Source organism: Panthera onca, chromosome B4 (genome assembly GCF_046562875.1).
Source record: "Panthera onca isolate mPanOnc1 chromosome B4, mPanOnc1 haplotype 2, whole genome shotgun sequence".
Taxonomy (NCBI): domain Eukaryota; kingdom Metazoa; phylum Chordata; class Mammalia; order Carnivora; family Felidae; genus Panthera; species Panthera onca.
This window is the reverse complement of record NC_138345.1, coordinates 107335861-107358628: the sequence shown is the minus strand read 5'-3', so window position 1 is coordinate 107358628 and position 22768 is coordinate 107335861. Positions and strand designations below refer to the sequence as shown.

Here is a 22768-nt window from a genome sequence, read left to right as displayed (position 1 = left end):
ATAAATAAATAAATAAATAAATAAATAAAAGCAAGGTCACCTTTAACACGTTATTACATGTATTTTTTACATTTTTATTTTATTATTTTATTTTTATTATTTATAAATGTTTATATATTTTTTTGAGAGAGCAAGTAGGGGAGGACCAGAGAGAGAGGGAGAGAGAGGATCCAAATTGGGGTCTGCACTGACAGCAGAGAGCTCAATGCAGGGCTCGAACTCAAGAACCGTGAATCACAACCTGAGCTAAAAATCGGACGTTTAACTGACTGAGCCACCCAGGCTCTCCTGGTTTTTATTTATCAGACAGAGACAGAGTGAGTGGGGAAGGGACAGAGAGAGTGGGAGAGAGAATCCCAAGCAGGTTCTGTGCTGGAAGCACAGGTCTTGAACTCACAAAACTGAGATCATGACCTGAGCTGAAAACAGGGGTTGGACACTTACCAACCACGTCACGTCACCCAGGTACCCCTTTATATATATGTATATATATATATATATATATATATACATATATATATAATTTTTAATTTATATATATAAAAATTTATATATACTTATATTTAAATTTATATATAAATTTATATATACTGTAAAATTATATATGTGTATATATACATATATACACATGTAATTTTAAATTTATTTTAGAGAGAGAGAACATGCATGAGTGAGGGAGGGGGGCAAAGGGAGAGAGAGAATCCTAAGCAGGCTCTACTCAGCATGGAGCCTGACATGGGTGACCCTGGGATCATGACCCACGACCCTGGGATCATGACCTGAGCCAAAATCAAGAGTCAAAAGCTCAACCACCCAGGTGCCCCTTTCACACGGTCTTATAAACTGAAAATCTGAAATTTCTCTTAAAGAGGACAGCTGCCTGACATGTTATTCCTATGTTTTTCTCATCGTAACATTTTACATTTATATAAAACATCATAGATTTTTACTAATTACTTTCAGGATAACCTATTCACATAAATTACCTTATAGCTATATATCTATACCTAGTTCCCTCTTTAGTGTCTTCAGTACTAAATTTACAAACAACTTCTTTCTAAAAGTAAACATCTAGCTAAGATTAAGCTAAAGATCATTTCCAAGTACATACTATGAAATGTTGACTGGGTTCTTCATAGGAAATTTTATTGGCTTGTTGGTTTTTTCTCATTTAAAAAATGTATTGGGACATCAAGATATCCATTACTAAGTCTTTATAGTAGAATATCCTTAAGCCAAGTTTTTATAGTAGGTATGCCGAGTTTCAGAATCACTTATGGCTTTTTGAAATTCAACTTCATTTTATGAAATAGCTGTCATTTCTCATAGATGATGGGCTTTTTTGATCTTTACTTAAAAAACATTTAAAGAAAATGTTTAATTTTTTTTTCCATCTCAGCTGACTTTGTTTAGCTAAAGTAATTAGAGGCAATTTGAAAACATTTGAAATCAGTCAGAAGCATTCTAGTGTGGAGAAAATTTTCAGTTACAAACAAGATTTTCACACTATAAAATATCAGAAATAATAGTTTCTGTTGCTTTTGTAATTGGGAAATTAGCATATACCAAGTTTTCTTGTTCTATTTGCAGAGTATGGAATTCTAAAGCTATCAGGACTCTTGGATTTCCTTTGTTTATTTTTATTCTTTTTCCCTCTTTTCCCACATGAGAGCAAAATAGATATTTATATATTCATCTAATTTTCCATGATACTTTTTAATGGACAAACCAAACCTGAAATATCTCTTCCAAGCTCACAAAAGCACATGTGTGAGAAATGGGATTCAGATTCAGATCTAGCCTACTCCAAATTTCTTTCCCTCGTTTCAGGCTGCCTTTTATCTACTAAATTTACAAAGGAGTTGTAAGTGACTTAATTAAGGTCACAGACAAGCTGGTAAGGAGCCACACCAGGACTCGAAATTTATTTCCCAGTCTCTTAACACATACTCTTACCAATACCACACAGTCTCTCACTGTGTTTAAAAACGGAACTGGCGTATTTATCATCTCTTACTTCTGGACTTCATAATTCCAGTTTAGTGAGGGCTATGCTACACTTTATTAAAGCCATCCGTTAGTTAATTATTTTCCCTAGTTAACCACATGGTTTCATAGGCTGGAAGTAGCCTATAAAACTTAGAGAAAAAGAATGATGGGACATCATTCTTTTAACAGTCTGAGGTCTTCTTATGCTTTTTCCTCAATTCTTCTCAATTGTGAAAATTTCCTAGCCTTAGAGGCCATGAGTAAAATAATACTAGGTCTTAATTTGGTCCAAGCTGTGACTCTCTCTTAAGGACAAGAATAGTGAGTCAAATTTACTTTTATAAAGATGTGTTTTATATATATACCTATAATTCATACACATATATAAGTTATTATATCTGGAGAGTAGTAATTCAGTGCATGCATATATGTCAGTTATCGATTTATAGGCGATGAATACACCCTTCATTATATGATTTGTGATAAAAGAATTTCTTTAAGCATTTCTCCTTTAAAGTGAGAAAAGTGTTAAGCTTTCTGAACAGAGGGTGCTCAGGGGACACTGCCGGTTTTGCAGTTTCTGGCATAGGTGGGGGTGGAGTGGGCCTCGTGGGTTTCAGGACCTCTGATGCAGCCTGCCTGAGCCACAGGCCCAGAATAGGATTCCTCTGCAACCTGGCAGGTTCGCCCTAGGGATAAGCTGGGTGCTGTCCTCTCCATAGGGAAACCAAAGCTTGCTGTACCTCTGCCTTATCAAGACCCATTCTCACTGCATGCCTGTGCTACTGATTGCTCATTCCTTTCCCCGACTCCTGCCCTCCAGAGAATCGCCTCTTATTTGCATGGTAACTCCAGACCGGCTTTGGTCTGGTCAAACCCGGGAACTTGTCTGCTATCTGGTGGCTGAACCACACCTTCTCCAACGAGGTCTGAACCGTTTCTAAGTTTGTCCTTCCTTGGGTGATCTCCCTCAGCCCTAGGGTACCACATAGGGTTTCCTTCTATTTCAATAGTTGATATGGATACTACTTTAGTATAGGTAACAATACTTAAACTTCACTGTTTAACCAACTGTATCATAGATGTCTCCTGATTGAACCCAGACTGTTATAATTTATATTTATATAAGTTATAAGCTCCATGAAGGCCATGATGCTCGGCACTCTCTCGCCTGTGTAATGCGCTGAGCCTTTAAGAGCACTCCATAATTTTTTTTTTTCAGTGAACAAGTAACAGGATTGGCTCCAGGTAGGTTGGATCCATGGGAATTTGCATCTCATGACTAGGTTGTTTGAAAGACCCACCTGGGAGGAAAACCTCACTTGTTTGGATAAATTGTACATACCAGGATTCTGGCCAGATCAGGTGCTCTTAGAAGCTTGGGCAGACACTGTTGAAGATCTACCAAACAATCAATCTTTTACCCTCCTTTTTTGTCAGTACAGCCTGCCTCCCACTATGGAGCAGGAAAATGACAAATACTCTCTTTCTAGCTCTTATCTCACATTTTCTGCTCCATAGTGGACCATAGTCAGTCAGTCATCCATAAATTCACTCATTATCCATACATTACAGGGCCTACTATATGCCACGGAGCTCTTCTAGTTATCTAGGATACCACATTAAATTTCCTGACCTCCTGGAACATACATGCTAGTAGGGAAGAAGGAGAATAAACCGTAAAGATAAAAAACTAGTATGACATTGTTGTGGCCAACAAAATCTGAAAGTAAGTGTGTTTAGTACTACTGAGAGAGATTTTTCTCCCCGCTAGAGACCAAGCCTTCAAAATTCTGGTTTCAGGTTGACTGAATTCACAATAGAGTGCTATTTATAATATATTACAACCTTTCTTTAATAGCAATAACCATTTATTACTAAAGTAAATCCCAGTAATAGCTGGCAAGGAACATTTTTCTGAGATTTTCTTCCCTTTTTTTTTTCTTCTCCACCCCCCGCCCTTGCCTTTTATTAAGCTGTTCCAGGTTCACAGCAAAATTCAGGGGAGGATACAGAGACTCTCCATATACCCCTTGCCCCCACACATGCATAGCCTCTCTAACAATATCCCCCCAATGCCTTTGTTATAACTGATGAACGTAGACTGACACAAAACAATCACCCAAAGTCCATAGTTTACATTACAATACACTCTTGGTTTTGTACAGTTTATGGGTTTAGGAAAAATGTATAATGAATGACATGTATTATTATGATGATATCACACAGAGTATTTTCGCTGCCCCTCAAATCCCCTGTGCTCAACCTGTTCATCTCCTCTCCCCTCCACCCCTAGCAACCTATGATACCTTCCATAGTTTTGCCTTTTCAAGAACATCACATAGTTGGAATCATACAGTACGTATAGCCTTTTAGATTGGCTTCTTTCACTCAGTAATATTCACTTAAATTTCCTCCATGTCTTTTCATGGTTTCATAGCTCATTTCTTTTGAGCACGAAATAACAGGCCATTATCTGGATGTACCACAGATTATTTAGACATTCACCTACCACAGGACAACTTGGTTCCTTCCCAATTTTGACAGTCATGAATAAAGCTGCTATAAACATCAATGTACAGGTGTTGTGTAGACATAAATTTTCAATTCCTTTGGGGTAAATATCAAGAAACACGAATGCTGGATGACATATTAATAGATGTTCAGTTTTGTAAGAAACCACCAAACTCTCTTCCAACGTGGCTGTACCATTTTGCATTTCCACCAGCAAGGAATGAGTTCCTGTTGCTCCACATCCCTACTAGCATTTGGTATTGTAAGTGTTCTGGATTTTGGCCATTTTAATAGGTGTTTAGTGATATCTCATGGTTTTAATTTGCATTCCCCTTTATAGTATTAAAGGGATTTTGTTCTTTGTTTTCCTTCAATATTGTGCTGGCTATTCTAGGTCTGTACCTCTCCATCTTTATGCTTTTTTATTGGCCTGTATAGTGCTTTGTACATTGTAAGCATATACGTGCTTGGATCATGATGCATGGTTTATATGATGACCCACCGATATAGGCAATAATGTTTAAGTACTTACTCAGTGAAGGATTAAAAATGCATATTATGTATATATACTGCAGCTAAATACCAAATTAGATATCCATATATATGTGCATATATACATAGAGAAATACATGAATATACACCATGCTAATAAGTCTTTACTTGCAAATTAAAAATTGTGGTAATGGAATGTGCTTAGAGTAAATTTGGAGTAAACTTTACTAGTAATCTTTGGAATCTACTTTTGTGTTAGCTATCACCTTTAGTCTCTATCTGCACATATTATTGGATATTGACATCTAGTAAACTATTTCACTTTTTACTTTTGATAACCAAAAATATTCTTTTTTAATAAAAACTGTAAAATTACTTTGCCAATACATTGGAGGCACTGTATAATTTAAAAGTGGCTCAGACTACATTTCTTCAACTGATCTTGAGCTTTCTAAAACATTAAGGTATTTTTAGAAATTGTTGTTAGTTACTCATTACCAGTAGGGTAGTCCAATTCCTCCACTTTAGTTTTTTAAAAACTTATTTATTTAGGGGCACCTGGCTCAGTCAGTGAAGTGTCCGACTTCAGCTCAGGTCATAATCTTGTGGTCCGTGAGCTTGAGCCCCGTGTCAGGCTCTGTGCTGACAGCTCAGAGCCTAGAGCCTGCTTCAGATTCTGTCTCCCTCTCTCTCTCTGCCTCTCCCTAACTTATGCTCTCTCTCTCTCTCAAAAATGAATAAACGTTAAAAAATTTTAATTTTTTTAAATTTAGATTTGAGTTAGTTAACATACAGTGTAGTATTGGTTTCAGGAGTAGAACCCAGTGATTCATCACTTGCATGTAACACACCCAAGTGCACTCCTTAATGCCCATCACCCATTTAACCCATCCTCCCACCTACCACCCCTCCAGCAGGGGTGTCTTTCTCTGTCTGACTTATTACAGTTAGTATAATGCACTCTAGTTCCATTCACATTGTTGCAAATGGTAAGATTTCAATCTTTTTGATCGCTGAGTAGTATTCCATTGTGTGTGTGTGTGTGTGTGTGTGTGTGTGTGTGTGTGTGTGTATTTATATACCACATCTTCTTTATCCATTCATAAGTAGATGGACATTTGGACTCTTACCATAATTTGACTACTGTAGATAGTGCTGCTATAAACATTGGGGTGCATGTGCCCCTTCAAATCAGCATTTTTGTATCTTTTGGCTAAATACCTAGTAGTGCAATTGCTGGGTTGTAGGGTAGTCCTATTTTTAATTTTTTAAGGGGCTTTTCAAACTTACCTGAACCTAGGCTTCATCTTTAATTCAATCTTATTTTGCATTACTTTACTATGTGCAAACTCTGGTCCAGAGAGACTCCTCAAAGTTCAATGAACATATATTCATATTTTATCTTTTACTTTTGTTAAGGTGACTTTCTTCCACTTCTTTCATTATTTACATCCCAAATGTCATTCTAGGTACAAATCAAATATTTTGCCTCCAAGAAGCCTTTCTCACACACTTTAATGATATTAGCTGCTTTGCTTGTAAAAAATAGGTTCTTTCATATTCAGAAAATTCAGTATCATATTAAAAGGGCTTACATCTCATAAGACTTTAGATATGCCTAAAGAAGAACTTGACTTTGGGCTGATTATGCACTATTATAGGGGTACTGTGGATCTTCAATCCCTGGCTAACTCTGAAAATGGAGTATGTCCTAGAAAGTGGAAAGATGATTAGGAAGAGGTATCTGAAAACCTAAACTAGGTGCATAGTGAGCAGTGATCATTCAGCAGATGGCTCTTGAATGAATAAATAAGAACTACATTAATTGTGGTCTATTCTTACAATTCAGCTATTATATTTTAGTCCACGGAAGAATAAAAAGCAAAAAGATGGGTTCAAGTTTCTGCTTTTCCTTGCTAAGTTTTTTGGGCCAAGGCAAATTAAATAAAGTCTGAGACTTATTTATATTAGTTGTCAAAGATAAATAGTCATTATAAATAAGAAAAGATAATGAAAATAAATTTGTAAAGCTATAAATTACTACAGCAATAAAATTATTATTACTGCAATGCATCCTTTATCTTAAGCATTACGTGGAAAAATTAATTGAGAAAACCAAAATCTTTTAAGAAAACCAAATATTTTGTTTAAATATTGTCTAAATGAAGGAATTTATTTGCATACTCATTTTGTAAATGGCATTAAAAAAAATAAGAATGTGGGGCGCCTGGGTGGCTCAGTCGGTTAAGCGTCCGACTTCGGCTCAGGTCACGATCTCACTGTCCGTGAGTTCGAGCCCCGCGTCGGGCTCTGTGCTGACTGCTCAGAACCTGGAGCCTGTTTCAGATTCTGTGTCTCCCTCTCTCTCTGACCCTCCCCGTTCATGCTCTGTCTCTCCCTGTCTCAAAAATAAATAAAAACGTTAAAAAAAAAAAAAAAAGAATGTGACCTCTTACATCTTTTTTTAAACCATAAGGTAGGCTAGAAGGCCAAGTAGCAGAAGATTGCCTTGGCCTCTTTTAAGAAAGCAGTCAGGGGCGCCTGGTTGGCTCAGTCGGTTGAGTGTCCGACTTTGGCTCAGGTCATGATCTCTCAGTTTGTGACTTCGAGCCCCACATCAGGCTGACAGCTCAGAGCCTGAAGCCTGCTTCAGATTCTGTGTCTCCCTCTCCTCTGCCCCTCCCATGCTCATGCTCTTTCTCTCTCTGTCTCTCAATAATAAATAAACATTAAAAACAAAACAAAACAAAACAAAAAATAAAGCAGTCAGACCTAAAAGGGAAAGGAGAGAGAATTTAGGAAATTCTCTGACAGCATTGCTTAAGATGACTGTCATGAAGCTGGTTCTGGTATTATTTGACACAGGAAAGGAAGGCAATTCTACTTTAAAGTTGTTTAAAATTATGCAACAGCAACATAAGACAAAAACAATACAAACAGCAAGTATTTACTGTATGCTAGGAAATGTATCACATGCTTTACCTTTATTTTTACTCATTTCTTCCCCACCAAACTCTATGAGATAAACACTGCTGTTCCCATCTTACAGATAGTCAACTTGTTCTTAGAGTTAAGATCACACAACTTATGTGTGATGGTGGAACTGGGATTTTAAACCTGAAATTATCTGATGCTACAGAATACATGTTACAAATATTATAGCAATATTGAGAGAGAAATATCTAGTTCAAAGGCTGAAAGAGTTTTATAGCTGCAGCCATAAACTACTCCTTAGCTTGGGCTTGCAAAGCTAAAAGAAATGCTTTAGTTTTAATAAGGTGATAAGTTTTTTAAGAGAGAGAGAAAAGCTTGAGAAAAAAAGAGCTTTCAAAATACCAAAGCTGAACGTGGTTGGCTCATGGCCATGGAGGCCTATGACCCAAGGATTTTGATGGTTAAAAGAGTTCTATGGATAATAGGCTACCCCAAGTGTTTTAGTTAAGTAACTATTAAGAGTAGGTTTCTTATAAGCTGAGCTAGTTAGCCCATGTGCCCAGATAATAGGCTACCCCAAGTGTTTTAGTTAAGTAACTATTAAGAGTAGGTTTCTTATAAGCTGAGCTAGTTAGCCCATGTGCCCAGTGACGTTAATATCTTACTTCAATTGATTTTTTTTATGGCTATGTTTAGGTGTCAATTATAAAGACTATTTATTAAGCCCTTGTTTTGTGCCTGATATTATTTTAAATGCTATACATTTTATCCTAACAATAACTCTTCAAGGTAGATACAGTACTTCTCTTCTCATTCCCGTTTTAAGGATGGGGAAATTGTCACGATACAATTCCAGGCAGACTGATGGTGGAGCCTACATTTCACCATTATATTATACAAATGTTGTAGTAAACTAGTAGCTACGATAACTCAGTATGTGCTATTTTATTCATAATAATTCTGTTATTTAATCAAAACTCTATTTTTCTAAAGTTGTTTGTCTTAATTGTCAGTGAACAGATTTAGTGATGAGTAGTGTTCGCTATAATGTTATTTACTGACAACTAATTGGAATCAGTGAGGATAGCCATATTACAGTTTGTTCTTTAGAGAATGTGTTGTTGAATCACTATATTGTACATCTGAAACTAATATAACGCTGTGTGGTAACTATCCTGGAATTAAAATTTTAAAAGAAAATAAGACTATTAAAAAAAAGAGGTTAAATCTATATAATGATCTCGTATTTTCTAGAATCTATGATTTGATGTCACATAAGTGAAAGGTAAAGCTAGAGGATTTTAGGATAGCTGCTGATTTATTGAGCTGTTCATGTTTTAATAGTCAGAAGATATATTATGAATAGAGACTTTGACAAGGCAATTTTTTTGGCTTTGTATTACTGCTCCAAAGTGATATATAATAAGTTCATACTATGCAGTACTTAAAATCAAGATAGCATTTATTATTATGTGTGACACAGGTTGATTACCTCTGAAATGTTGTATCTATTTTGAAATTTGATGTAACAGATTATGTTAATGCAAAAATTTTATATTAGATCAATAATATAATTTTACTTAGTTAATAAACCTAAAATATTTCTTTCTTTTTTAATTTTTTTTTAACGTTTTATTTATTTTTGAGACAGAGAGAGACAGAGCATGAACGGTGGAGGGGCAGAGAGAGAGGGAGACACAGAATCAGAGGCAGGTTCCAGGCTCTGCGCCATCAGCCCAGAGCCCGACGTGGGGCTCGAACTCACGGACCGCGAGATCGTGACCTGAGCTGAAGTCGGACGCTTAACCGACTGAGCCACCCAGGCGCCCCAATTTCTTTCTTAACCATATTGACTAGAACCTTTGTGACCAGATTCTATAATGAAGTAAAGAAAATTCAGGCATTCTAAGAACTTTGAATCCTGGAAAATAGTTTTAAATTAGATATATTGAAATCATTATTTCAAAACCAAATTAAAATTTACCAAAATGAACTTGCATATGTTAATGGATTTAAATGACTGGACTCTAATAATGCCATGTACCTGGATAAAAAGTGAAAGAGAATCATTTTTAAGCTTTTGTTTGTCTGTAGAGCACCACCTGGATCGTTGAGTTTTTCACATTCAATCAAGTATTGATTTTGCATCTATAAAACTATTGTACTAGTGAGCAATAAAACTTTTTCAAGAAAAACTTAATGCTTATAATGAAGTATGAGTTAATGTGTGGACTTCTGAGGTTTACTATACTTTGGGGAAATTAAAAAAATATGATATCTAAATAAAACATATTTTATACTAATATACTAAAACATTTTAGAAGATATTTCAAAATCTCTATGGTACATGAAGAGTTTGAAAAAATTAGACTTTATTATTACAAGATATAGATATTTTTAAATGCTTATTTTTTTTCAGTTAATAACTGTACTGCAGCTCTTGTTGAAATCATGATATTGAAGGTAACAGATGGGTGTGTCAAGTTAACAAATGTAAAAATTCATCATTAATAAATGTGAACTGTTATCTATTCAACAGAAATAGGCTCGAGGGGCGCCTGGGTGGCTCAGTCGGTTGAGCATCCTACTTCAGCTCAGATCCTGATTTCACAGCTCGTGGGTTCGAGCCCCGCGTCGGGCTCTGTGCTGACAGCTCAGAGCCTGGAGCCTGCTTCAGATTCTGTTCTGCTCATGCTCTGTCTCTCTCTCTCTCAAAAATCAATAAACATTAAAAAAAAGAAAAGAAAAAGAAAGAAATAGTGTCCAAAGCATGGTTTTGACAGTTTTGATAATATTATTATCTAAAAGTCTGTTATTTTAAAAAGTTTCCTTTAAAAGTTAAGGTGACCTATAACATCTATTATATCAGTGACAAAAGGCCAAAATACACTACTTTGATATATAAATCCAACTTTTTGCAATTAGCCTAAAAGTTCTTTTAGAACTAAATGATCAAACAATTCAATATATTCATGGGAAGTGAGGAAAGTAGAACATGGAGTCACAGAATTATAATTAAAATAAAAATTGATGCCGTTAATTTTAGAAATGATTTAATTTGGTTTATATCAAAAGAAGACATTTAAAGAAAGAAAAACTTCCAATACACACTTTCAGGCAGTTCTGGCTGCTGGCAGCCTACCCCTTATCTAAAAAAGAATGCTTGTTGGCATTATGTTCCATCAATTCGTTTGTGATTTCTAAATTATTCTGAAGGAAACCACAACTTACTTGAAGATCCCGCTGAGTGTCTGTGTGCCTGATTTTTTTTTTCTCTCTTTACAGACAAAGCACTTCCACTGGTCATGGAAAAAAGGTCTAAATCCGTGTCTTCTCTGCTTACAAGTCTTGCCTGGGAGCAATGGGAGAGAATGTATACAATCATGAAACAAAATATGGCATTTTCTGAATGCAGCTCACATTACCCCAAATAAACAAACAGGCTCTGTCAAACAACCTTCTTCAAAATGATACCACAATCCTTTACTGGTGCCCAGGCAGAACAAATGCACTATGTCAAAGCATTTCTTGCAAATAAGAGCCGATTTTAAAATTGAGGTTTGCTATTTGAGTCTGTACAACAAAAGAAAACATTTTAGTACAGTAATTTTGATGAAAATCAATCTTAAAGGCAACTGGTGAAACTTGAAACAGCTTAACATCACTTATTTACCAAGTATATTATTTAATTCTTAATTGAATGTTAGAAATGTCAGATTGGATTATTTTCTGCAATATTTGTATTTCACCAGTTATAAGTATTAGTCTTCTCAATAATATTCCTCAAAATGCCTTTCATTCCATAGTTGTATACTACAAAGTCATAAAAGATCTCTGCCTTCTCGTTAAAACTATTACTAAGGTAAAAATATTATGCAGTAAGGCTAATTTAAGGGTAATGGTTAATATATAGAAATTTCAAGATATATTATTTTAAGGACATAGAATTAAATAATTTATTTCATCTAAAATTACCATTTGAACTTTTATTACTATCTTGGACTGAACCTAACAGTTGAAAGAATCACTTCTTGCCTATAGAATATTATTTTACATAATGTCTAATATTATTAAGTACAGATTTATCAGGATACAGCCCTGAAGTAAGGGAAAATGCCATGATGGAAAGGAAAGCAGCCTCAAAATAACTAGGATTTAACCCAAACCACAAGATGCTTGAACTCCTATGAGAAAGCATTGTCCTTAATGTTTGATGTGAGACAAATTTAAATAGAGCAAACTAATATCATAAAACCATCACTGTGCTTAAAAAGCTATCCTCATATAATGGGCTACAAAATCTCATGAAAATAGAATCTAAAGATCATTCTCTTTCAAATTCAGATCTTTGTACTTTTCCTTTACATACCCCTCCCAACTTCTTCGCACTCTCATGTGCATGAATAGACACCATTCTATGTCAGTCGCTTTTTGATGTACCCGGCTAAATGATACAATTGCATTGTCAAAAGACCACAGTAGAAAACTGTTGAAAAATGAAATAAATAACAATTGGCTTCTAATTTATACCTGTGATTGGTATGAAAAATATTATACATTCTTTCTAAATTTATTTCAATTAGTGTACAAAAGTATGTATCTAATATTTCCATTAGTATAGCTCCATCAGTACTAAGACTTAGAAAGAACCAGTCATAGGGCACCTGGGTGGCTCTGTCAGTTAAGTGGCTGCCTTCGGCTCAGGTCATGATTTCCCGGTTTGTGGGTTCGAGATCCACATCATCAGGCTCTCTGCTGTCTGCGTGGAGCCTGCTTTGAATCCTCTGTCCCCCTTTCTCTATGCCTCTCCCCCACTTGTTCTTTCCCTCTCTTTCTTTCTCTCTCAAAAATAAACAAATAAAACTTTACTAAAAAAAAGAACCAGTTAGGAATAAGGGGGAAGTACCAATGCAATACTACAGTTCTGGTGAGATCAGTTAAAAAACAAGGAAAAACATGTTAACCACTTAAGGACACTCCTGCTAGCTAAGGAGGCTTTAACTACAAGATTCAAGATTTTAAAACCAGGTTTTATTTGCTTCAATTTGATGACATAATTTCACATACCTATTTAGAAAGTAGAAATACCCCCTCCTAAACACTAAAAAAAAATTAAAAAAAAAAAAAAAAAGGCTCAGTTGGTTGAGCGTCCGACTTCAACTTAGGTCATGATCTCACGGTTTGTGAGTTCGAGCCCTGTGTCAGGCTTTGTGCTGACAACTCGGAGCCTGGAGCCTGTTTCGGATTCTGTGTCTCCCTCTCTCTTTCTGCCCCTCCCCTGATCTCTCTCTCTCTCAAAAATATATAACTTTAAAAAAATTAAAAGAAAAAAGAAATCGTACCACATGTCAAGAAAATATGTGTGAACACATGCCTTCCATAAATCCCATTACCATCTAACCACTAACACCCAAAAGATTGTTTCTTCCAAAGAAGAAAACAATTAATGTCAGTTACTAACTGGGTCAGATTATAACAAGGAATCAAATTTAGAAGTGAAACTTAACAGGAATACACAATTTCACAATAGTGCCACGTGGCAGCTTAAAATACAAACCCATGTTTTATAAAGGGGTTAGTGAAAGGTCCAGCAGTGCATCTGAGAGCCACATATGCATTAATATTCAGATTCTCTTTCTGAAAACATTGCCTTTTAAATTGAACATTATTCTTCCTTTAACTGACCTTTATTATTTCTCTATTTATTTTCTTCTATATCATGCAGAATGGATATACTTAAAAACTGAATATGACTGCCCATGATTTTCTTATTCTACAAAAAAAATGTATACTTAATTCTAAAACACTGTAATATTAGACACTTTGTATGGTTATAACACAATGAACTGTTTTGAGTCAAGGTTAGATAAGAATATTCTTATGTGCAATTCAATGGCAAATATTTTTTAAATAGTAATTTTGCAAAACTCTCATACGTCTTTGTTTTCTGAACTGGGTGCATTTATGTGGCCCCTACCTGCAAGATTTGTAACATTTTTTTCTCCATATTTTCACAATAAAATGAGGAGCATGAATATTTGAACATGACTTTTAAAAAAAGTTAATGATGTTTATTTTTGAGAGAGAGACAGAGACAGAGCACAAGCGGGAAAGGGGCAGAGAGAGAGGGAGACACAGGCTCCAGGCTCTGAGCTGTCAGCACAGAGCTGGACATGGGGCTCAAACTCAAGAACAGTGAGATCATGACCTGAGCCAAAGTCCAATGCTTAACAGGCTGAGTAACCCAGGAGCTCCTTTTGAACACTACTTCTAAGCATCTGGAGCCTGATTCACCTCCAACTCATGCAAATTAATTACAAACAGAGAATCTCTCACATCTAATAAAGAACAGGGAATTCCTCTTTCTTCTTTTTTTCATAAACAATATTTTATTAAATATTTATTTTTAACATATTATAAGTTAAGACATACTAAACTGCACACATAAAAATATTTTTTCCTTATTATCTAGATGTTAAGTTTATTTATTTTGAGAGAGACAGAGGCAGCACAAGTGGGGGAGGGGCAGAGAGAGAAGGAGAGAGAGTGCCAAGCAAACTCTGAGTTGTCAATGCAGAGTCTCATGTGGAGCTTGAACCTGTGAAACCATGAGACCATGACCTGAACCGAAACAAAGAGTCAGAGGCTCAACCAACTGAGCCACCCAGGCACCCCTAGATCATTTTTTAAAAGAGAAATAAGGGTGCTCAGTCAGTTAAGTGTGTGGCTCTTGATTTTGGCTCAGGTCATGATCTCAGGGTTCATGAGATGGAGCCCACATTATCAGTGCCTGCTATCAGAGAGCCTGCTTGGGATTCTCGTTCTTCTCTCTCTCTGCTCCTCCCCCTGCTAGCTCTGTCTCTCTCTGTCTCTCTCTGTCTCTCTCTCAAAATAAATAAATAAATAAATATTTTTTTAAATAACATAACAAGAGATATAAAATTTATTTTTTTAAGTTTATTTTGAGAGAGAGATAGCAAATGGGGGAGGGGAAGAGAGAGAGGGGGACAGAATTCTAAGCAGGCTCCACACTGTCAGCACAGAGCCCAATGTGGGACTCAAACCCACAAACTGTTAGATTATGACCTGAGCTGATATCGTCAGCTGCTTAGCTGACTAAGCCACCCCAAGAGAAATAAAATATATAAAGCAAAGTTCACTTATAACCTATCTTATAAAAGTATTCAAAAATTTTAGAATATTATTTTCTGCAACTTGCTTATTTTTCACTATTATATTTGTAAGATCTAGATTTGGTTCATTTAGTTTACCCCTCCATTTATAGACATTATCATAATTGCACAAACCCCCTTTCTCATATGAGGCAGAGGCCTCATTATATAACATATGTGGGCATGGAAGACACTTTAAATGGTTTATACAGCTATAATTTACATGCAATGAAAGGCACAGACTTTAAACATGAAGCTCAATCATTTTCAAAATTTTTATGTTGAAGTAACTTAAAATTCCTACAGAAGTTGTAAAAATTGGTACTGAGAGTTCCCTGTATAACTTCCAGCCAGTTTGCCCAATGATATATAAGCAAGGGGGATTCATAAAACCAGGAAATTTACGTTGGTACCATACCATTACTAAACCACAGACCTTATGAAGATATTAATATTAATATTATATAGTCACTTTAACAATTTTCCTAGTGATTAACAATGTTTAACATCTTTTCATGTGCTTATTTCTCTCTAAAAAGCCTCTTAGATGAAGTATCTATTCAAGCCCTTTATTTGTTTTCTAATTACACTGTTCAATTTAATTATTTTTTACAGATGACTACCATGATGGTTAATTTCACTTAACGACTTGACTAGGCCATATAGTACCTAGACAATTGGTTAATCATTACTTCTGAATGTGTCTGTGAGGGTGCTTCTGGATGATGTTAGCATATGAATGGGTGGACAAAGTATACCAGATTGTCCTCTCTGACATCACCTAATCCACTGAGGGCCTAAATAGGACAGAAAAGCGGAGGAAGGGAGAATTCACTCTCTCTGTTTGACAGATGGAGCTGGACTGTCTGTCTTCTCTTGAGACCAGAACTTACACAATTGGCATGTCTGGTTCTTAGGCCTTTAAACTTGGACTGGATCTGACACTATCAGCCCTTTGAGCCATCAGGCATATAGACTTAGACTAGAACCTATACCATCGGTTCTCCTGGTTCTCAGGCCTTCAGCTCCGACTGGAACTATGCTCCCAGGCTCTCCTGGCTCTCCAGCATGCAGCCCATGGGACTTCTTAGCCTCTATAATCAAATGAACTAGTTCCTTATAATAAATTATATGTAATTTATTATATTATTAAATAATAATATTTATTATTATTATAATAAATAATATATAATCTATTATAATAAATACAGAATATATCTATAAATTCCAGAGGGTCAATGTTGTAAGTTTCAGGCCAAGTCTGAAAGTCTTGAAATCAGGTAGTGTGACACTTCTTACTGTTCTTTTTCAAGATTGCTTTGGCTATTGTAGGTTCTATATACACAGACAAAGAGATTTTAAATATGAATTTACATATTAGATATAGGCAAATATAGATATAGATATAGATATGGATATAGGTATCTTATTGATTCTGTTTCTCTGATGACCCCTGACTAATGTAACTACCAAATGCTTCCTTCATACCTCTTTCCAGTAATTTATCCTCAGAAGCAGCAACTGTTCTGATTTCTTTCACCATGGACAGGTTAGTTTTCTCTGCTCTTGAACTTAATATAAATACAATCATACAGTATATACTCTTAACGTGTCTGGCTTTTTTCACTCACTATATTGTTTTCGGTATTCACTTATGTTGCTGTATGTATCAGGAGATGAAAATACCTTGCTGTTTTCTTTGATGAGTTTTATAGTTAACATTTTTTAAATGTTAATTCATTTTTGAGAAAGGGAGAGAGACAGAGTGCAAGCAGGGAAAGAGCAGAGAGAGAGGGAGACACAGAATCCGAAGCGAGCTCCAGGCTCCAAGCTATCAGCACAGAGCCCGATGTGGGACTCGAACTCATGAACCATGAGATCACGACCTGAGCTGAAGTTGGATGCTTAACCAATGGAGCTACCCAGGTGCCCAGAGAAGTTTTATAATTTTAGCATTTACATCTAGGCCCATAATTCACCTCAAATTGGTTTTTTGTTTCTTTCTTTTTTTTTCTTTTTTTTAACGTTTATTTAGTTTTGAGACAGAGAGACAGAACATGAACGGGGGAGGGTCAGAGAGAGAGAGGGAGACACAGAATCTGAAACAGGCTCCAGGCTCTGAGCTGTCAGCACAGAGCCCAACGCGGGGCTCGAACTCATGGACCGCGAGATCATGACCTGAGCCTAAGTCGGCCGCTTAACCGACTGAGCCACCCAGGCGCCCCTCAAATTGGTTTTTAAAGTGTGAAGTAGCAATCAAGATTCATATTCCTTGTAGATATACAGGGGTCCAGCACTATTTGTTGAGAAAAATATTATTTTTTCCCTCTGTTAATTGCTTTAGTACCTTTAAGCAAAATCAACTAACCTTGTAAGTGTGGTATTTTCGGGACTATTATTTTCTATTAATTGATTTTTCTGTCTTTATTCACATAACAGATAGTCTTGATTACTGGGACTTTATAGAAAGTCTTGAGATCAGGTACTGTGAGTCTTATTTTTCAAGACTGTATTGACTATTGTAGGTCTTTCGCATTTCCACATTTTATAATTTGTCCATTTCTACTAAAAATCTTTCTAAGAGTCTACTGAATTTATAGATCGTTGAGAATTGACATCTTACAATTTGAATCTATGCATGAGTGTGGTATATTTTTTTGAAATTTTTAAAGCAATATTTGGTGGTTACCATTATAGGATCTTTGAACATCTTAATGTTAACATTTATTCTTAAATATTTTATGTTTTTACATTGTGGTAAATAGAATATATTTTTTTAATTTTTAAAATCTTTATTTGTTTATTTTAAGAGTGAGAGAGAGCACAAGTCGGGGTTGGGGTAGAGAGAGAGGGAGAGAGAGAATTCCAAGCAGCCTCTGTGCTGTCAGCTTACAGTCCAACATGGGGCTCAAACTCACAACCCATGAGATTGTGACCTTAGCTGAAATTGCTTAACTGACTGAGCCACCCAGGCATCCCGGTAAATAGACTATTTTTAAGTAAAGTTTTCTAAAGTTTGCTGCTAATATCTGATAGAGCATACAAGGAACTATTTTAATAAATTCTGACAGATTTCTTTACAAAATAACTGTACCAGCTTTTATTTTCATGAGCTGTACATCAGTGTCTCCACATCATTAATAGCACTTTGCATTACCCAACATTCTAATGTTTGCCATTCTGATGAGGATAGTCATGCAACTTCTTAGTTTTAATTTTTATCTCTCTGGTCATATAACTGAGCACCTCTTTATGTACATTTATGCATTTAGGCATAAACTCTGTAAACTGTCTATATACACATTTTCTATTGTATGTATATACTTTTTTTCATTAGGTTACCTGACTTTATATTGTTTACTTGCAGAAGCTTACTTTTTATATGGATATTAAGCTATTGTTACTTTTAGGCACTGAAAATAGTTTGTCCATATCTGTAATCTGTCTGTTAACTTTTTCCATAAAATCTTTCATAGGAAGTAATATTTAATTTAACATAGTCAAGTCAATCAATTTTATTTGCCATATAATTTGTATCATTTGTATCTTTTAAAAGAGTCTTTATTTACTGATAAGTTGCAAATATATTCTTAATTATTTTATTTGGTCAGTTTTATAACTTCACTTTTCACATTTGAGACTTCAAATCTTCTAAATTCCATTTGAATATGGTTTATGTTCCATTTGAATATGGTTTCTTAATGCTAATTTACTGAATTCTGTGTACTAAAAATTTTGAACTTTCTCATCTTTATCATATATTTTTCTATACAGTCACAGGTCTACTTCTAAACTATTTATATCCATTGGTATATTTGTACCATAAAGTTTAGTTTTATATTAAGTCTTTATATCTTGTGATGCAAGTTAGCTTTCCTTTTTCAAAGTTGATTTACATAACATTGGGCTGTTATTCATCAATACGCATTTTAGAATGAGATTCTTCAGGGGCATCTGGGTGGCTCAGTTGGTTGAGTGACCAACTTTAGCTCAGGTCATGATCTCCCAGTTGATAAGTTCGAGTCCTGCGTCACTATCTGTGCTGACAGCTCAGAGCCTGGAGCCTGCTGTGGATTCTGTGTCTCCCTCTCGCTCTCTGCCCTCCCTGCTCATGCTCTGTCTCCCTCTCTGTCTCAAAAATAAATAAACATTAGGGAAAAAAAAATCTGTAGAATGAGATTTTTCAGCTTCCTAAAACAAGCAGCTCTACAGATTTGCAAATTGATAGATTTGCAATTTTATAGATTTATTTGGAGACAGTTGACACATTTTAGGTGCTAAATTGTTGCATCTATGGATGATAAACTTGGTCAGTATACTGGGTATTATCATATCTCACATGTAACAACTGAATCAGATTCTTCCAGTTGCTGAGAAAGTTGAAGTCTATGGGCTCTCAGCTGAATACGTCTCTGGAAATTGTCCTTAGCTAAAGATGGTTGCCCTGCCTAAGCCAAAGCCTCTTCGGAGGAGATGCAGTAGCGTAAAAGCCTGATCTTCTTACCTCATATGCTAACACAATTTAAAAGGGCCTTCTTACCACTGGGGCTCCCTTCTCCTGCTGCAACTCTATTGCATTTTATCTTTTCCCTCTGCTCAATCCTGTTTCTTTCACCACTCAAGGGAGTCGTTTCTGAAAGCCTTCCCCAACGAATGTCCTGCACTCAAATACAAGAATCTCAGAATATGTTTTCTGGGGGAACTAAGACCACCTTCTGCAGAAAAATCCTGGAGTTTTGGGGGAATAAACTTAATTAGCAATTGTCTAAATCTATGGCATGCCTTCTGATATGTATTTGGAAATAAGTAAAGTGATATCTTGTTTTCATTTTTCTCAATCCTGTCTGCCACATAAAATGCTTTGATCTTGTTTGGAAGACAGAGATGTTACTTATTAGCTTCCTCAAAACCCAGAATTTGAGTATTGGATTATATCGCATTATTTCTCCTGAAAGTTAGTGAAGAGTATTTTGGATAATATTTATATCAATCTTTATTATTAAGAAGTAATTCCACTGCCTTTTGGTATGAATTAGTTCTGCTATAATGTCAGCTGTCAATCTAATTACTATTACTCTGTAGATCATCTTTCAATTCACTAAGTCTCTCTTTTATGGTGTCCAGTGCAGAGTTTATTTCAATGGTAATATTTTATATATTCAGAATTTATAGTATGCTGATTTACTGATTTGTTCTAATTAAAATTTGATCACTTTGTTTCATGATTTTCTGTCTTTCTATTATGAGTGTTTTCCTTATGTCTTAAGGATCTTATAGTGGTAGCCATTGCTGATTTGTTTTTTAATTTTCTTCTTAGTTATGGTCTGGTCCCAGTTGTGCAATTATCGGCACATTCCCCAGTATGTTCCCAAGATTCTGTAAGAGTCTTTCTGCTCTGGGCCTTCAATTAGTCCAGTATCCTTTTGATGTAAGTCCTTAGTTAACCCTTCTCCTATCTCTGTTTACAAAAAAGCAAAAACAAACAAAAACTGTGTTTATTATATACTACCATTTACCTTGTTTTGTGTTCACCTGTACCTCTTCAATATCAGAAAAGCATTTATCATTGATATGTATTTGTGACATATTTGAACATAGTGCAATACAGTGGGATATACATAGGAGGAGAGAGATTAATGTCAGAGCATTACTCTCATAGCACCATTTTGATTAGTGATCTACCCAGTCTGTTTTCATTAATTTTAGGAAGTATAATGATTAAATATAAAATCACTTTCTTTATCATGACATTCTTCCTCCCAAGTGGCAACTCAACAATCTGTGCGCAATTGTTAGTAATATGCATGGTGTTCATAGCTTGAAGTATCAATTTTCCTAGGGCAATCAACATGCCACTCTGCCAGAGGAGTCTCTATTAAAATGCAAGAAAATATTTGCTTAATGATTATTTTAAATTTATGTATAGATTCTATAAATATTTTCATAAACACATTAATTTTAGCTGTTGCCCTAATTTTGCTCCCTTTTCAGGAAAACTCCTTGAATGAGTTGTTCATAAGAATGGTGACTATAACTGCTCTTGATACCATCATACTAGGTTCCATCAGAAAGTGCATTATCTTTTTATGCTAAGTGCTACTTGGCAAGCTAAATTATATTTAGTTTTTTTGGTGAATGTAGAATCTGTGCAAGGAGTATTAATAGGTTGCTATAAATGAAAGGTGTCATAAAGTTAGGGTCACCTGATGCATCCATTTTCACCTGCCAAAGAGACCACACACTTCTATCATTGGTTAGGGTACCCTCTTCTCTGGAAACTTTTGGAAACATACTGACAATTGCTTGTTTTGTGGGCTCCATTTCTCTAGACTCCATATTTGCCATTCTCTTTCTGTTAACATAGTCTTCCTTCTGATAGCGTATAGCCCAATTGACTTTTGCAATGCACATATAGTTATACTGTCTAGAGTCTTACACTCTGGTCACCATGTTTAAAACTTGGTTGTTCCTAAAGTTCCAATACCTTTTATTTCATTACTTAGAGTGGTTGAGTCACAATTACTTGTTAATTTTTATCTGGTTTGATTTTCCAACTTGTGAGGGTATTTTTATGTTTCCCTCAGTATCCTATTCTTTTAAAATATTCAAGTAAATAAGTTCATTATGTAATTCCTATTCGTAGTAATATTATTTTAAATGTGGCAGTATGCTAATATTTTAAAATCTGTCATATAGAATCAAGATTTTAAATAATATCAGATTTGAAAGTTATATTACAAGTCAAGAAAACATATTATTACAGGTTATTATTTTAATATACAGTATTTTGAGATCACCCCAAATAGACAGAGTTGTGATATTTTCATAATTTACACTAATTATGGACGTATTTTAAAGTGCCATTTACTAAGGATTAGTGTCTACAACATTTTTTTGTAACTTTAAACACATTTCTTACCACAAGCTGAACTCTTCCACCGTTAAGTATATCTGGATCTAACTCAGGCAAGAAGTGTTTGCTGCAGAGTGACAAAAACAAAAATCATATTATTATATAAATGTAGAGGAAGAATATTAAAGAAATGCCCAGTGAAAAGTTTGGGAGGAATCAGTAATTTACAAAGTGGAAATAATAGTTTTATTAAATTGGGCTGTATGCAAACATATATACAAATGTGTCTTTCCATAGTCATCTGAAAATTCAATTTGACATAAAATTTAAATTTCTAAACACCACTTTAATGCCACTCTTCTTTGCCAAACACAAATAGGTATAAAGGGCAAAAATTTGAAAGTACCAATGATAGTTAATAAATTATAGAACATATAAATATTTTATTTACTTTTACTTATATATCTTACTTGTATTATGAGAAAGGCAAAGGTTCTTATTTTTAAAATATCTGTAATGTGTTTAAAGCATTATACTAATGCTCACAATTCATTTCTGTTTAAAACTAGAATATTGACATTTGGCTTTTCAAGAACTTCTGTTCTTGAAAACAATTTCTCTCAGAGTATCTACTTATTCCTTTATATATTTTCAAGAGAGAAAAGCTATGAACAATTTCCTGTTATATCATGTGTTTAAATATAACTTATTTAGGGGTAAAGGATATTGTTAAGTGTTTAAATATGTCTAAAATATATCCTGAAACATTTTGCTAATATTTTCACCTTATCTATCCTAATACTTTAAAAATCTC

At 35.0% G+C, this 22768-nt stretch overlaps 1 protein-coding gene across 4 annotated transcripts in view; it reads right to left on the bottom strand.

Annotated features, from left to right (window-relative positions):
- LRRIQ1 (leucine rich repeats and IQ motif containing 1) overlaps nucleotides 1-22768 on the bottom strand; it is a 208509-nt gene that overhangs the window by 11377 nt on the left and 174364 nt on the right. For 3 of the 4 annotated variants that reach the window (XM_078449636.2, XM_078449634.2, XM_078449635.2), the window contains 2 exons: nucleotides 22021-22081; nucleotides 11161-11281 (listed from right to left, as the gene is read on the bottom strand). In XM_078449636.2, the coding sequence (XP_078305762.2) occupies nucleotides 11161-11281; nucleotides 22021-22081 (182 nt within the window). Of the gene's footprint in view, nucleotides 1-10366; nucleotides 11282-22020; nucleotides 22082-22768 lie in introns of those variants that run through there. The other variant, XM_078449638.2, reaches the window with a different exon arrangement.